This window comes from Euprymna scolopes, chromosome 32, assembly GCF_053919585.1.
Source record: "Euprymna scolopes isolate OS-2025 chromosome 32, ASM5391958v1, whole genome shotgun sequence".
NCBI lineage: Eukaryota > Metazoa > Mollusca > Cephalopoda > Sepiida > Sepiolidae > Euprymna > Euprymna scolopes.
The window spans coordinates 51,781,460-51,798,535 of record NC_136513.1 but is presented as its reverse complement, the minus strand read 5'-3'; the positions used below and the strand labels follow the sequence as shown (position 1 = coordinate 51,798,535).

Below are 17,076 nucleotides of genomic sequence, written 5' to 3'. Positions count from 1 at the left end.
GTGGCAACAATACTCATTGCATGGTATGCAAATGGTGGCTTTGTAAGAGTACAGGATGCTCTCAGGTGGGAGTAGACTTCTAGCAATATAGAGGGAACCCACCTTTTTTGCAATGTCCCCAATGTATTTGTTCCAGTTCATATTACCTGTGAATGTTAGGCCGAGGAGTTTGAAGGAAGAATTCTCAGGTAAGGTGTTCTGTCATGGATATTGGTGGTTGGAGAGGCTTCTTATAATTGTTAAAGGAGAGCAGCTTAGTCTTACTAGCATTAAATGTGACCATCCACTACAGTCTGGAGGTCATTTTCTAAGGATTCTGCCATTGTCTTAGATTTGTGGTCGTTCCTCATGCATGTTATAGTGTTGTATCAGCAAATATACCCATCTCGGACACAATATTATCAAACTTGTGTACATTACACCATATTTGAAACTAAAATCAATTCTGTACTTAAGTGGTCCTACCAGATCAGACTATCTGAAGATACTGGCTTCCTGGACAAAAATGTACCTTTTCTTTCTATTTGCAAAATTCAGTCAAATTCCCGAGTTCGACAGAAACATTCCCGAGTTTGACAAGATACATCAACCGAAACGTTGTGACAATCACACTCAAGATGAAAACAGTAGTCCAATGCATCCAAGATATATGCACGTTTTAAAGATTCTAACAGATGGAAATGTTTGGTTTTAAGTTTTTGTTTTTTGGTGAAAATGTTCCCACAGACCAGTGTTCGTTCCTTTTTGTACTCTTAATTTTTCCTTGTCTCACCTCTTACCATTTTTTCATACTGTCCCCTCCACCCGTAATACATCTCCAACCAGAAATGTGTTTCTCCCACTTTTGTTTCCTTTGTTTCGACCTTTGACCTAGATGTCCCCAAATTAAATCGATTTTAAGTTAGACCATGACCGATATTTTTACCAAGTTTTGTGATGATTGGTCAACCGATATGGATACTAGCCTGTTGGTTTATGTCACATTAAAAAGGTAATCTCCTTTGGTAGAGATAACAAAAAAGTAACTCGTATAACCATTCTTTTTTTTTCCTCTTTTGTAATCTAAACATATTGAAAATGTGTGCCCCTCGACATACATACTCCTGACCAACCCAACAAGTAGCAAAATACCCCTCTTCACTTCTAATGCCAGAAAACTTTATATTCTAATAAGTTCTTCCCTTGAACTGCTAAACTTTGGAATTTTCTCCTTGTTTCTTGCTTCCCTGACTGTATTAATCTGCAGAAGATTAAATGTAATGTGAACAGACACCTTGTTGCTCAACTTCCTCCAGTCTTCTGTGAGACACCATCCCAAACAGTAGCTCCTTAGACTCTAAGTGGCAATATGCCTTGTTTGGAGTAAAAAAAGATTTAAAAAAAAAAAAAATTACATTTTAAAATGAATCAAATTATGATTATTTGGTTTGAGATCTTTCCTATGCCAGAATGTCGTATGTGCACACCACCTCTCCTTTTTCGAAACATTCTTTTGGTTTTGATGTTTTTGTTTTTAGGTGAGCTGTTGTCTCGCGTTTTGTCTGGTTGATTGGCATTTGGTTTGAGTTGTCCACAAATAAATGCCCCGATTGGTCACTGGCTGCTCATTAAAATTCTTTTGTAGACTGTCAAGTACTTGGGTTTTTCGGTATGCTCAAACTCTCTTGTTATTGTTGTCGTCAGACTGGGTGAGGTGGAAGGGGGTAGAGAGAGAAAGAGAGAACATGTAGGCTTTTGAAAGAGAGAGAACTTGGTTGTTAGAAAAGGAGAGAGTGAGAAGATATAAGCGTGTGAGAGAGAGAAATTATTAGAAAATAAGAAGACTGGCAAGATTGCAGAGACGAAAGAAACCTGAAAATTCGTAAAAGAAAAAGAGACAAGTTTGTAATTGGAAATTTGTGATCGAACACAAACGTTTCTGAAAGCGTTACATTCTCAATAACAAAAATCCTTTATGCTTGTGAGGTCTTAATACGTAGTCTTCTTTTTCTATTCAGCAGGAAGATAAGATATTAGTACATGGGACATCTCTGGTGTGTTCTGATGGTTTCCCAAACAATATCTCCGTTCAGTCTCGAAAGACAAAGGATACCCCCTGTAGAGGCAGCTGCGCATGTAATTGTGAGGCAAAGGTTGCACAATCTCCACCAACCACACCTCTCCTGAATTGGCACTGTTTCAGTCCAGGGGCAAGAAGTCCAGGACGACTGGAAACAATGCCGAGATAAGCGGAGAGTACATACAGCACCTGGAATTCCTAATTGGTCACCCATCTGGTACTGGTCAGACTCATCATTGCTTAACTTTGGTGATCTGACGGGAACTGGTGTGTCAAACGTGATTATGCCGTATTGGTATTGGTTTCCCAATCAGCCTTTTTGTAATACCTTGTCGTTTTGAGCAATAGCTCCTCAAGTTGGGGTCGGAAATTAAGGGTAATGCCTACTGATATCATAAGGTGATCATCGTTTCTGAGTAGACTATAGGCATTTGTCACAAAATCCTTGTGGTTAGGAATAAGGTCTAGGAGTGAAGCTTGCTGGTCTTCACGATCTAGGAGGCAGGTTCAGAACGTGACTGTCTGTGTAAGCGAATAAGCTATAAAGAAACTGGGTGCAGCATCCACCTCTTCAATAAGTTTCTAAACTTTTTTTTTCGTATGGGCACTTTTATTGATTGTACACACATGAAACTCTAGTTCCTTTCGAAGTAATCTCCTCCAGCTGTAATGCACTTGTTGTACCGTTCCAACAATTTTGAAAGGCCCCATGGAAGCCCTCTTGTGTGAGCGTGTCAATGACCCTCGTCACAGCCTCTTTCATCTCCTCAATTGTTTCATAATGACAGCCTCTAAGGTTTTCTTTGAGTTTAAGGAATAAACAAAAGTCACAGGGAGCAAGGTCTGGACTAGGGAGGGTGAGGAATTGTCTTGATGTCCAGTATCTACGACAAGGATGGCGTTGTGGACTACTGCATTGTCCTGATATAAATACCATTGATCCGATATGCAGAATGCTAGCCTCTTCCAACAGAATCTCTTCCTGACCTTAAAACCTCAAGTATTCCTTGTTGACTGTTTGTCCAGTTGGAACCCAGCGTATGTAGATCATGCCTGTGCTATCAAAAAAAGGGGTCATCATAAGTTTCTGGGTGGATTTACTCTGTCTGGTCTTGGTTCTGGGAGATCCAGCGGGCTTCCACTGGGAACTCTGTTTCTTGGTCTCTGGATCATAGTAATAGATCCAGCTTTCATTGCAAGTCATCAGAGCATCAAGAACTATGGGATCTGAATTGATCAACTGTCATGACTATGTCTTTCTTTTTGATCTTCTCTGAGCACCCTTGCTTGAGTTTCTTGTGAATAATTGTGTTTACAGTTCCCACACTGACATCAAACTGTGCACAGTCTATATGCACACAACGGTCCTTATCCATGAAATTCTTTATTTGGCCAATCAACTCTGGTGTTTTGATTTCCTTACTCCTACCACACCTCTCATCTTTCCTTACAGATTCCCTGCCTTCCTTGAAACTCTTATGCCACTCAAAAACTGATGCTCAAAAGCATTCCGTACATTTCTGTGGTATTTTTTCTAAGTTTAAAACAGAATTTTATTGCATATCGTTCTTCTAAAGTGTCCTCAAGTTCAGATTGCATTTTTGAAATTCATCAGCTGTGACAATAAGGCTTTAGTAGGGTGTATTCCAATTCCTGCTGTAGCTGTTCATTTAAAACGTAAATTCATAAAAATTGGTCAATCATCTCATAAGATGTATAGCAATAACATACTGAATTTTCAAGAGTCTACAACAATTTTGAATGCTTGTACAAAAAAATGAGAACTTATTGAAGCCACCTTTTATTTATTTATTTATTTATTTATTTATTTATTTATATATATATATATATATATATATATATATATATGCTATGACATCATGCATGGGGCAAAAATGAAACGTTTCCCAAGAAACGCCAGGAAGCCTACTAATATATATTATTTCCCCAAAATCTCTGGCCTTAATAGAGAGGAAACTAAAACTTGCTGCTATGGTTTCAAATGATCTGAAATAACAGCAAGGGGAGACTTGATTCTAAGTATTTCTCGTATGTTATATCCCCCCCCTCTCTTTTGGAAATAGGGCATGATTATGAATATATCCAGTATCAAATAATCCTTATATACTGAAATTTACTTTATGTATGAAAACCAAAGAGGGGAGATATAACATATTAGATATATTTGGAATCAACTCTCCCCTTGCTGTTATTTCAGGTCATTTGAAACCATAGCAGCAAGTTTTAGTCTTCCTCCATCAAGGCCAGAGGTTTTGAGGAAATATCAGATATTTTTAATTCATATACAAAACTACGAAAACAAATGACTGATCTTTCCACCCCAAAAAATTCCTTTAAAATCATCACTATTATAGATTGTTGAGGATGTTGAAAACGAAAATGTTAAAAATTCCAGGAAACGAGTAGTTTCCAAGATGTGAAGAAAGTATAGGTTCAAAAAGTTGGGGATTACTTTTCTATATTTACATTTTTCTCATATCTTTGGTTTTATGCGATGAAACTGCATGAAAATTTGCAGGCTTTTTGAAGATTATAATACTATTCTATGGTTAAAATTTTATGACAATTGGTGAAAAAGAACCTACATTTTCAAACCAATAAAATATGCCTAAATTTGCCTATATAGTATCCTGCAGGCCAGCTTCAGTTTGGCCACTAATATATGGTCTCCGCTAATGTTTTTTTTTTTTTTTCTAAATATCATAACTATTTCTTTACAAAGAAGACAACTTTTGAGTTCAAATAAAATCACGTTTGTAATAGCAAACATATTAAAATAACTAACCAGTCATTTAGCATTGTATGTCTTGTATTCGATAATTACTGCCTACAATTATCTGCAACAGCTCAAGAAGTAGATATGAACAAAAACAAACCTGGTCTTTCTAACAAATATATTAATGGTCGCATATATGGGTGACATGCCAATATGTACACTCATATATTTGTGTACATATAGGTGGAGGGGTGGGGCAGAAATGTGTGTCTACAAAGTCGTATGCTTAATACGTTCCTATATGCACATGCATGGGAATGTATAAAGGAGTGGGGATATGCGTGTATGTGTCTCTAGTGTCCATGCGTGTGTGTGTGTGTGTGTACATCTGCCTGCTTCATTGTATGCGGATATAGGTTCTTTTTTACCAATTGTCATAAAATTTCAATCATGGAATAGTATTATAATCTTCAAAAAGCCTGCAAATTTTCATGTAGTTTCACCCCATAGAACCAAAGATATGAGCATTTCGATATTCAATTTGGCTACCAGTACAGATATATCCATACATGCCACCTTTTTGGCAATTTTATAAGTTCCAAATCTCAGTGATTAGTGGGCTATGTGACATTTGTCCCCTCTTATATGCTACTGGCCTGGGTGCCTGGCATTGCCCGGGTGTTTCGAGGTGTGTGTTCAGCAAAAAAAAAAAGAAAGAAAGTGGCAATAGGCAGGCAGGCTCAAACCTGTACCACAAAGGAGGAAAAGAACGTGAAAAAAAGTGACGTCTTTGCCGTTGCGTTCAGCGCCAAACCGGAAGTGGTGAAGGCTAGTCAATCGAAAAGAGGGGATGATTTTCGAAAATATTGGCGAAAAAAGCAACCCCCTCCTTGTAAAAAAAAAAGTGCCCAATGTATGAAGGAATTCATATTTTTAGCCAATTTTTTATATTTGACGTCCGAAGAGTCAAGCTTCAAAACGATACTGATCTCCTGAAAATCCGTCACCTCTGTCGAAAGTTTTAGGCAGACATACATACATACATTTAAACCGGCAGGTGAGATTTATATTATAGACTAGCAGGGGTACCCGGCGTTGCCCGGGTGTTTAGAGGTGTGTGTGCTCGGGCGAGGGGGGGGCGGTAAATCAAAACAAAAGAATAAGCAAAGTAATAATCCTGTTTAAATATTAAAAAAAAAAAACAATGTTAAAACTTAAAAAAAATAAAACAAAATAAACGAACGTAATGCAGACGAACGATGTTAAAAATTTCTTAAAATCGGAAAAAGAAAAGAAAACGTGAATGTGATGGAAAAAAAACAAAAATGAACAACTTAAAAAAAATCTAAAAAACAAAAAAAAACGTGAAAATGGCATAAATAACCCTGTTTCAATATTAAAACTTTAAAAATCGAAGAAAAAAAAACATCTTACATCACGATTTGAACTTTCAACCATTAGATAATGGTGCCGCGCTTTAATCAACTGGGCTAAGAGGACGTTAACAAAATTGGGTCGTTTTTTTTTAATATTTTAACTAATTCAAGTTCCGACGTCATTTGCGCATGCATAGAAGCCATCTTGTCATGAAGATACCATTTTTTTTCACCCCTCCCTGTAAAAAAGAGAGCCGTTGAGGATGAAGGAATGAATCTTTTTGCCCAATTTCTCGATATTTGTCGGCCGAAGGTCTGAGCTTTAGAATGATACCCATCTGGCGAAAATCCGTGGTTTTTGTCGGAAGTTTTTGCGAGACATACAAACACACACACACACACACACACACACACACATACATACATTCACACACACACACACACATACATACATATACACACACACATACATACATATACACACATACATACATATACACACACATTTTCGCTTTTATATTATAGACTAGCGGAGGGTACCCGGCGTGGCCCGGGTGTTTGTAGGTGTGTGTGTGTTGGGGGAGGTGATCAAAACAACCCTGTTTTAAAAAAAAAAATGTTGGTCGGGTGTTTGGCGGTGTAAAAAAAAAAAAAAAAAAAAAAAAAAAAAAAAAAAGTTTTAGTAGGAAAGTAGGCTTGAACCCCGAACCTTTGACGTGGAGATGGAAACGAAATGGAAATAAACCCTGGGACCTAGCCATCTCGGCCATGAGAGAAGAAGAATGAAAAACCTTAATTTAACGTTTATAAAATGAAATTAACAGGTGCGAGAACCTTAAGTCGCGTGATGTTTGACCTTGAAACATGACGCGGCTGCAAGCCAGTTTTCACTTGTTTTATATTGAAAACCGAAAGATACATGGGACGCTCTAAAAATCTAGAAAAAATAGTGAGTGGAAGTCGGGCAAATTAAATAGACAGGCGACCCCCGTTCTTAACTTCTAGATATTATCATTTAGACGTGATATAAAAATGTTTTAAGGAATGAGCCGACCGAAAAGTCCAGCGAAAAAAGCCTTTTACAGACACACACAAAAAGCGAACATACATACATACATAGCTATATACGCGCATTTTTGCTTTTATATATATAGATGGTGATGGTAATCCTTAGGATGACTTGAGATGTTTATAGTTAAGTCAGAAATGACGTATATATCTGATTACAGTTTTTGGCATCTTTCAAACACGTGTGTAATAAAAAGGAATTCACTGTTTGAAACATGCAATAACAATTTAAGATTTAATGGTTAGAAAGACTAGATTGGTGTGAAATTGTTTTTAATAAATATTCCTATTTATTAAAGATAAAATAAAATGGTGGTTTCTCTATTAAATATTATATACTAGCAGGCTGCCCAGCATTGCTCGGTCATTAAATATGCTTAAATGTCATATTTTGATTAATGCAGATTTCATATTTATTATTATATTAGCGGGGGGTACCCATCAATGCCCAGATGTTTGGAGGTGTGTGTGGTGTTAAATAAAAAAGGGGAGGGGGAGTCGAACCCAAAACCCTGAGGCAAAGTTTGAAAATAAAATCGGCCAGCCAGAATGAGTTAGTGAAAGATGTTTGAATTTATTTAAGAACCAAATTGACAGGTGCGTGGCCGGAAGTCGTCGAGCGTTACGACAACGACGTAGGTTTGTTTGTTATAAGCGAAGTAAAAAAAGAAAACAACGTTAACACTAAGTGGGGAAAAAAACACAAAAAAAAAACTAACGTAAGGCAAACGAACGATGAAAACAGAAAAACGAACACGTGAAAAATGGCTTAAATAAGCCTGTTTCGATATTAAAATTTAAAAAATCGAAAAAAAAAAAAAAATTTCGCACCACGATTCGAACCCAAAGCGTTTAGATAATGAACCAAGGACTTAATCAACTTAGCTAATGCGACGTACATGAAATTTTCTCGTTTTTTCCGAATGACATGTGCGTTTAGGAAGGCTTGTGGATTACTCACGGAAAAAAAGCTCTACAATAGTTTCTTCAAGGGTACAGGATTATGGCAAACTCTAGCATCCCAGCAGGCAAATAAACAGCGGAGGTTATTTTTGGCGTAAAATCAGATCAGTATTTTAGAAGTTGATACCCAGACAAACAACACGGATGAGAATGTCTACTAGGCACCGCCAAAACTGGGGGGGCAGGTCAGTACTTTTTGACGGACCGTCTTTTTAAAAATCTACCAAAAATCAGGTAATTATCCGATCAATACGAAATTTTCAGCGATTATTAGGAGAAGAATGAACTTTATAACAGTGTACTTATTTTTCATAAACGATATTTATATATATATTTTTTTTTGCTTACAAAACCCCCCCTTGTTTTGAAGTGGGAACAAATATGCTTAAAATAATCATCTGAGACTGAAATCAACATATTGTGTTGTAAGGGACAGAATTATAGATTCAAAAAAAAAAAAAAAAAAAAAAAAATTGTTTGCATACCTTATTTTGACGTCTGAATATCAGAACTTCGATTGTGTTTAATTATCCCGCTTTTGAGTTTTGAAGTGTGAAATTCGGTGAATATGTTAAGTAAAATAATTAATTTAAGTTAAGCAAAACAAAACAAAAAAATTTTTAAATATTTATACGAAAAAAGCTATTTTAAAATTTTTGATAAATAAATTAACAATTTTTTTTTAACGAGCCGAATAATGCATGACCATTATTAAACAGGGCATGCTTTGAATAATCGATACCAAAAAAAAAGATTCGATAAATATTGTGCCCTTTGTGTTAAAAATAGCATCTTTTTTTTCGATCCCGTTTGAAAACGTTTGCCGCCTTTGACTATGGTGGACCAAACGCGCTGAAATAATTTTTTTTTATTCTGCTTTAAATTGCCCCCCCCCCATTTTGGGGAGTCTGGCCCCCACACACATACACATTAAAAACCAAACGCATACAAATGGTCACCCATCTGGTACTGGCCAGCCTCAGCTTAATAATACATTGAAATTTTCGTCACTGAAAAATAAGTTTTTTGGGGCCTGTTTGGTCTTCCATAGTTTGCTTTTTATCAGACGAAAACGTAAACAGAGTCGATCTGAACTCTACGTCAACGCGAATATCTGGTTACCTATATGAATAAGTGGAATTATTTGAAATTCAGATACTTATATTATAATATTTTTGCATATTCTCTTAGAAAATCATCCTAAATCTTAGTTAGACAATAAATAAATTAATTAATTATTTCCAAAACCCTTTTTTTTAAATATTTAAGTACGTTTTTTGTGCAAGACAAAAAATGTCAATTGTTAACTTTTTGGGAAAATTTAACATTTAAAATTGAATTAAAAATAGTAGAAAAAGTTTTACATTATTCTGTTTTCTATATGATAAAATTCAGGGTTTTATCTTTCTGGAAAAAAAAAGTTACTCAGAAATAATGGATTTTAATAAACGTAATTTCGTTTTAAAAAACAACAACAACTTGATTTTGCGGCCATTTTTGGCGGTGCCTAATGTCTACGGTACAATTTTTTAGAAAATACGTTTAGCTTATGATTTACTTTTTCCTTTGACGTTAATGCCTAGGCTATGAAGACCTGTTTGCTGCAAGGCTAAAAATTAAAACATTAACCAAAAGCTATTACGTTATGCATGCATATTTGTAATGCCGTTGTTCAGCCTTCATATGCCAAATTCCATATTTTTTTTTTAATTTTCACACTTTTGCACAGATTTTCCCTGGCTAAAACCCACATATAAAGTTTCGCATTGGTTCAAATACCCTATATATTAAGTTTCATGTTTGTAAATTGACAAGTTTGGTAGATAAAACTTTTAAACAAATATATGCATACATAAATATATAGAAAGAGGTTTGTGTTTACTATAACTTATATTGCACGAGTATAAATCATGTAGAATATCTGCATGAATATAATTACACGTAATAGTTAACTAAAGATAATCATCCCATCAGAAAACCGAAAAAAATTAATAGGGAATTAATTATAATGGATGTTTAAAAGAATATGCAAATTAGCTAGATCTTTTTGCAGATGAATGCTGCCCCCAACGATATATATATATATTATATATACATTTTTTTTTTTTTTTTTTTTTTTTACACAGTGATCACCACTTATCAAGGCCCGGAAGACACTCAGGGATAAGGGTTATTGCAAGTACATTACGTTAGTGTGGAGATTTGATGAAGTGTTTACTTAAGGGGGCGGTTCATTAGGAATTTGTTTACGTTGGACTTGAACACATCCAAGTTGTAGTCCGGTGGGAAGCAGGCAGACGGAACAGAGTTCCACAGGCGTGCAGTTCTAAGAAAGAAGCTTTGTTCATGGAATCTGCATTTTGATTTAGGCACAGATATAGAGTGGGGGGAAATTTTTCACAGTGGATTCAGCTAGACGGGTGTTTTTTGTGAAAGATTGGTGAGGGGGGACCAGAGATTGGAGTTCAGACGAGCACCTGCCATGGAAATAACGATAAAACAAGGATAGGCTCGCAACGTCTCTTCTGTGGGAGAGAGGTTGAAGGGTAGAGAAAAGGGCATCCCCCACTAAGCCACAAAGTCTATTTTGTACTCTGTCAAGGCAGGATAGGCTGTTTTTAGCAGCTCCTGCCCAGATATGGCAACAATATTCCATCCTTGGACGTACTTGGCTTTTATATAGATAGAGAATTGCATCAGTAGTGAGATATCTTCTGGAGCGGTAGAAGGATCCCACCATCTTTCCAGCGTCCTTGGCAACAGACTTGATGTACGTGTTCCATTTCAGATCAGGAGTAAAGGTCAAACCCAGAAGCTTGTCAAAACACGGGGCCTCACCCAAACGAGAGCCATCCATCACAATTAATGCCAGATGGGGATCAGAGCGTTGATGATGTAAGGATAGGAGTTTGGTTTTAGATGCATTAAATGTAACCAGCCACATCTTCCCCCCACTGAACCACGCGCTTGAGATCAGAGGAGAGAGAATCAGAGAGAACTTTGTCATTTACAGCCTTTGATGTGTTGCCGTAGATGGTCGTGTCATCAGCATAGATGTCAACGAATGATTTAAGTATGTGTTTAGGGAGGTCATTGATGTAGATCAGGAAGAGAGTTGGGCCTAGGATTGACCCCTGAGGGACTCCAGCATTTATATTGCAGGCCTCCGATTTTTGTCCATCTACCACTACTCTTATGAGCCTATCTGAGAGAAATGATTTAATGATTGAGAAAACATTTCCAGTTATACCATAGCTGGAAATCTTGTGAAGTAGACCCTTATGCCATACCTTGTCGAAGGCCTTTGATATGTCAAGAGCAATTGCCCTAGAAAGGAAGCCTTTGTCTTCACTTCACTAATCCTGTGGGATATAACCGTCAGCCCATCTTCAGTAGATCTTGCAGAGCGGAAACCATATTGTGTGTCACTAAGGTTATTCCTGCTGGGGTGGTTGACTATTTCTCTATTTAATATGGATTCCAGCAACTTACTCATAACACACAGGAGACTTATTGGTCTGTACTGAGAGGGAGATGATTTATCACCTGAATTCTTAAATACAGGGCAAACTGATGAGGTCTTCCAGGGAGACGGAAAGCACTTCTCCTTAAGGCAGCGCTTAAATAGTTTCGTAAGTATGGGAGCAAGTTCTGGTTGAAGCTTTTTTAACACTATAATTGGGATGCCATCAGGGCCAGTTGCTTTACTGGAATCTAGGTTCTTGATTAACTTGGCGACCTCATGCACGGATATTTGTATGTTACCTAGCTTGTTCTGTGTTATAGGAGGAAATATGGGGAGTTGCTGGCCTTCGTCGCATAGGGTAGAATTAGCTGCAAAGTTCTTTGCAAATAGTTTGGCCTTGTCTGACGCTGACGAGATGACCTCTGGTCCATTGATAATGGTTGGGATAGAACGCACACTTCTGTTCAGGATCCTATTTGTTATTTGCCAAAACTGGTATGAACCAAGCCGCTGATAAGCTACCTTGGATTTAACAGACTGGGCATATAGCTCTCTTACATTTTTTATTACTCTTTTACAGTGGTTGCTGGCAGTCCTGAAAGCAGCTTTAGTCTCAGTGCATCTATTACGTTGGTAGCTATGGAAAAAGTGATTTCTGTGCGCGATAGCAGCAGCACATTCTGGGGAGAACCATGGCTGGCTGTTATGTTTTTGTTGGAATTTTTTAGATGGTATGAATTGGTCTATGCCTACAATTAACCATTCGGTCAGATCTGATACTATAGAGGACACTTCCTTTTTAAACATGGAGTGCAGAGGTAAATCAGATATGAATGTACGGAAGCTATCCCAGTCAGCCATAGAGTATCGTTATACAGTACGGTTGAGGGGTACGTCTGGGGGCTTCTTACATTTCGTTTTTATCTTAACTGATACGACGGAGTGGTCGGAGGATCCTAGAGGAGAATGAACGGAACATGAACATAGCTCAGGGGAAGTTGAGAGAAAAAGGTCTAGGAGGCTTGCATACTGACCGGGTGTATTGGGCAGACAGGTGGGTTCGCGAACAATCTGAGTGAGGTCATAAGCAATGGCAAAATCATGACAAAACCTCCCCTCATCATCTGTCTTATTTGAATGGGTCAGCCATTCCACGTTATGGACGTTGAAGTCACCATAGATATGTTAGCCAAGGGATGTGCAGACAGTATGTGGTCTATTTTCTCAGATATGCTCTTAAAGATAGTAACTCCGCTGTTGTGGGGCCGATAGAGGGCAAATATAAATGCAGTGGTGTTAGCAAGTGCAACCCTGAAGCACATATAGGGTAAATTAGGATCTTCTCTAGAGATATCCCTGCCACACGGGAAGCCATCCTTAATGTAGGCACATATTCCATGCCCATGGCGATCTTGGGGGTCAGATTTAGCTGTTAAATTAGAGTATCCGTTAATTATGAACTCATCTAGGGAAGTGGTCAGCCCTATTTCAGTTTCACTTAGAAATAATATGTTCGGTTTCGTCTCCCGTAATTGGGTTTCAACCTCTGGAAGGTTGGAATGTAGACCCCTGATGTTGGAGAAGGAGACCTGGTAGTAGGGGTCTACGTTGGAAGATGGGGTTCTAGGTTTAATCGAGTTTTTATTCTGGAGATATTTCATGTTGAGGTTTTGGGATTTGTGGAATAGGTCGGCATACTTGGTTAGAGCAGTACAGAGAGGGAAAGTAAGAGAGAAAAAGACAGGAAAATTTTTTTTTGTAGCACACGAAAAGGTAAAGCCGTAACAATTACCCACTAGTATGGCATCGAGAGGCCCCACCAGAGACTACTGCATGGTCCAGATCCACTCACCAAATGGCAATACAGCAGTCCCAGTACTTTGCGCCTACTGATAGGACAGCCTCCTTAGTGGTTAATCCAAGGTTCGGGTCCCTGACTATCAGCCCAGACAAAATGTTTACCTCCAGCACCCTTACTAGTGACATGGCCACAAGGACAGACAGAGACAGAAAAATTTCCGACATCTCAGACTACTGGTCACCAAGTACTACCGACCTTTAAGCAGCTTTTTCTTCACCCTTTGTCAGAAAAATCACTCATTGAATGAGGACTGAGGGACAAAAAAGGAGAAGCGAGAGTTACTGGAGCTTTTTAAAACCGTAATCTATGGACATGCATGTTTCAAGGTTTCTACCTCTCATCAGCATAACTTGACTGTGTCTCTAGGAATCAAACTTACAGTCCGGCTCATTAACCGTTACGCTATGAAGTCCTAGATAATTTTATTGTTTATTTTTATCATTTATAACGTTTATCTATGTCCAAATAAAATATGTGCGATTTTCTAAGTAAAACGATCTTCGAGGCGAAGACGCTACTTAATTGTATTTATTGTTCTAAAAAAAATGAACAAGAAATCTACGTAAGTTTATAAACGATAAAAATAAACAGTAAAATTATCTAGAATTTCATAGCATAACGGTTAATGCACCAGACTGTAATACACATGGTCCGAGGTTCGATTCCTAGAGACATAGTCCAGTTACGCTGAAGAGAAGCAAGAACCTCGAAACCTGAATCCGTAGATTACCGTTTAAAAAAAAAAATTTTTTTAAATAAATAAAAAAATTTTTTATCTACGTTCAAATAAAATATGGGCGATTTTCTGAGTAAAACGATCTTCGATTAAGACTCTACTTAACCATATTTATGCTTATTTTTATATATATATATATATATATATATATATATTAGTACTGGTTTCAAGTTTTAAAAAAATAACTTGGGTGCCGTCAGTTATAATCAAAACCAAAGCATTTAGTGTTCCAGCTACATTGCTTACTGTTTGAGCTATCGACAGATCGATAAGAAAGAAGTAAAATTAAACTTCAAGCTAGAATTTGCATGTCAAGAATGAGAGTTCAATAGAAACGTTGTTTTAATTTGAATAAAATAAAATATGCATTAAGCGCGCTTGAAACCAAATATCAGGAAAAAAACAAATATTTTACTTGTTTCTTGGAGAAAGATGTCTGTTTGTAAAGAACCGCGCATTGTTTCTAGTGGTTGTATTTTGAAATGTTTGAACTGTGCGTGGGCAATGCGAGATAACATCGAAGAATGAGTTTTTTTTTTTTTTGTTTTTCACCCCAAACAAGGCACATTGCCACTTTGGTGTAGGGGGCTACTATCAGGGGAAACATCTACTGGGGTACTATGTAGGGATTTGGGCAGCAAGATGTTGGTTCACGTTGCACTTGAACTTTTGCATGTCAGTACAGTTGGGGAAGCAGTGACCTGGAATGGAAGTTCATATAGAAACGTTTTAATTTGAATAAAATATGCATCATGTGCGCTTGAAAGCCAAATATCAGGAAAAAAAACAAATATTTACTTGTTTCTTTGTTTCTCATTCTTGACTTTATTCTCGCGTTACCTACGCACAGTTCAAACATTTGAAAATACAACCGCCAGATACAACACGCAGCTCTATACAGACTTCTTGCTCCAAATTTACAACATGGCAAGGAAGAAGAAAAAGAGAAAAAAAGAAACAAAACAACACACTGAAGAGGGAGTATACCTCCGAAATATATTTGTGATAAATTTCAAACAAGTAAAATATTTGTTTATTTTCCTGATATTATGTTGTGATTTGGTTTCAAACGTACTTGATGCGTATTTTATTTGATTTAATAGAAATATGTCGGCAACTTGGAAAGAACATTTTCCATTTCAAATTACACATTGTGAAAGTTGCAAATTCACTATACAATTAAAAATAAAATGACCCTTTCTATTTAACATTTTATAGAAGCATTTGTAAATTGTACTTCTCATTCATTTCTTTGAAACAAAACACAAATCTGATCCCAGAATTTCCTCACCTTATGACGTCACGTCTGTTCATGTATCCTCAACTTCCTTTCTCATAGTCTTCCCATACATAATCAATCTTTGTTAGCTTCCTGATTCTTGTCTTTTAACTCAACCACTAACATATGTTCTGGTTAGCTTGCCCACTTGAATATTTGTCACTATATTGATTAAACACCAAATTCTCTAATTATAATTATACTTTGTCGATTTTTGGCTCTTTCCTATTTGAAATTTGGACAAGGCATTTTTAAACATTATTTTTCTTGGTCAAAACATCGGTCGAAAAATCAACTAGGATGAACCATTTTACATTGAAATCCACTCTAAAAATTAAACTAGTAATTAAAAAGAAATATGAAAATTTGGTGTTTAATGAATAGTATTTGAAAGAATTTTAAAAAAATTAATAAAATCAGTTGTAATGAACCTTTTAGAGAGAGCGGGTGGTCAGTTTGAAACTGTAACATTGTATGAAGTTGCAAACTGGCAAAGAATTACCACATAAAATATTTTTATTCTATAACTTTATTTTTTAAGAAATGAATATTATCAGCTGTTAATCTATGGATACAAAAACTGATTAACGAGGCTTGCCCTATCTGGTATGAACATTACTTTTGCAAAATCTCAGGTGGCTGATGATCACATCATTAGAACTTTGTATCAAAGAAGGCATTATTTTCTGTTATGAATTGGGATGTCTGCATATCATAACTATTAATGCTTTGCAAAAGATTGTCCAAAGACGAATATGAGTATGCGTATCACACATGGACGACAGAAAATAGTGGAAGAAATGGAGATCTCGCAGTTGACTTGACATAGGCATTTTATTTACAAAGAGGCAACACATATAATGATATAAATTGCAGTGATGGAACAGAAGTTGGAGCTTGGCTGATAGTGTGGGACATATTATTTTGGAGTATTGGGGACTCTTCTTGTTTAGACCGTATCTGAGAGGGAGAGACTAGTGGTGGATGCACCAGTCTAGATGTGGCAACAATACTCCATGCATGGGCTAGTGGTAGCTGTGTAAAGATATAGGGTACTGTCTATTGTGAGTTTTTCTAGCATAGTAGAGGGAACTCACCTTTTTTGCAGCAGCCTTTGCAATGTCCTCAGTGTTTCTGTTCGATTGATTTAGAGATTTTCATATCCTTTTTCGATGTTAACATGATGTGTAAATATCCATATAACTTTGGATATTTTGTTTTTTCTTTTAGGGAGGAGGAGTTGAACAGCAAATTCATTATTTCTATGGCCGACAACAAGACCACGATCATAAACAACAAGGTTGGTATATTTTTTTTTTCTGACATGAAAATCATTTTATATCCCTTCTTTACTTGTTTTCATTCATCTGAATTGAAAAATACTATAATTAAATTTTCAAATAAATTCAAACCTTGTATAAAACTAAATAACTTGCTGATAAGAACATTTTCATCGGAAAATTTCTGAAGATTTGTGAGGATTAATTCGGCAAATGGGAAGTTGAAAGTGTTGCCTGGTTGTAAAAAAAAA

At 36.7% G+C, this 17,076-nt stretch overlaps 1 protein-coding gene and 1 pseudogene across 3 annotated transcripts in view; one reads left to right on the top strand and one right to left on the bottom strand.

Moving 5' to 3' along the window:
* LOC145256352 (kinesin-like protein KIF16B) overlaps positions 1 to 17,076 on the top strand; it is a 173,920-nt gene that overhangs the window by 30,489 nt on the left and 126,355 nt on the right. For all 3 annotated transcript variants that reach the window (XM_080115170.1, XM_080115169.1, XM_080115171.1), the window contains exon 2: positions 16,776 to 16,845. In XM_080115170.1, the coding sequence (XP_079971296.1) occupies positions 16,776 to 16,845 (70 nt within the window). The remainder of the gene's footprint in view (positions 1 to 16,775; positions 16,846 to 17,076) is intronic.
* LOC145256553 (5S ribosomal RNA) lies at positions 2,237 to 2,354 on the bottom strand (annotated as a pseudogene).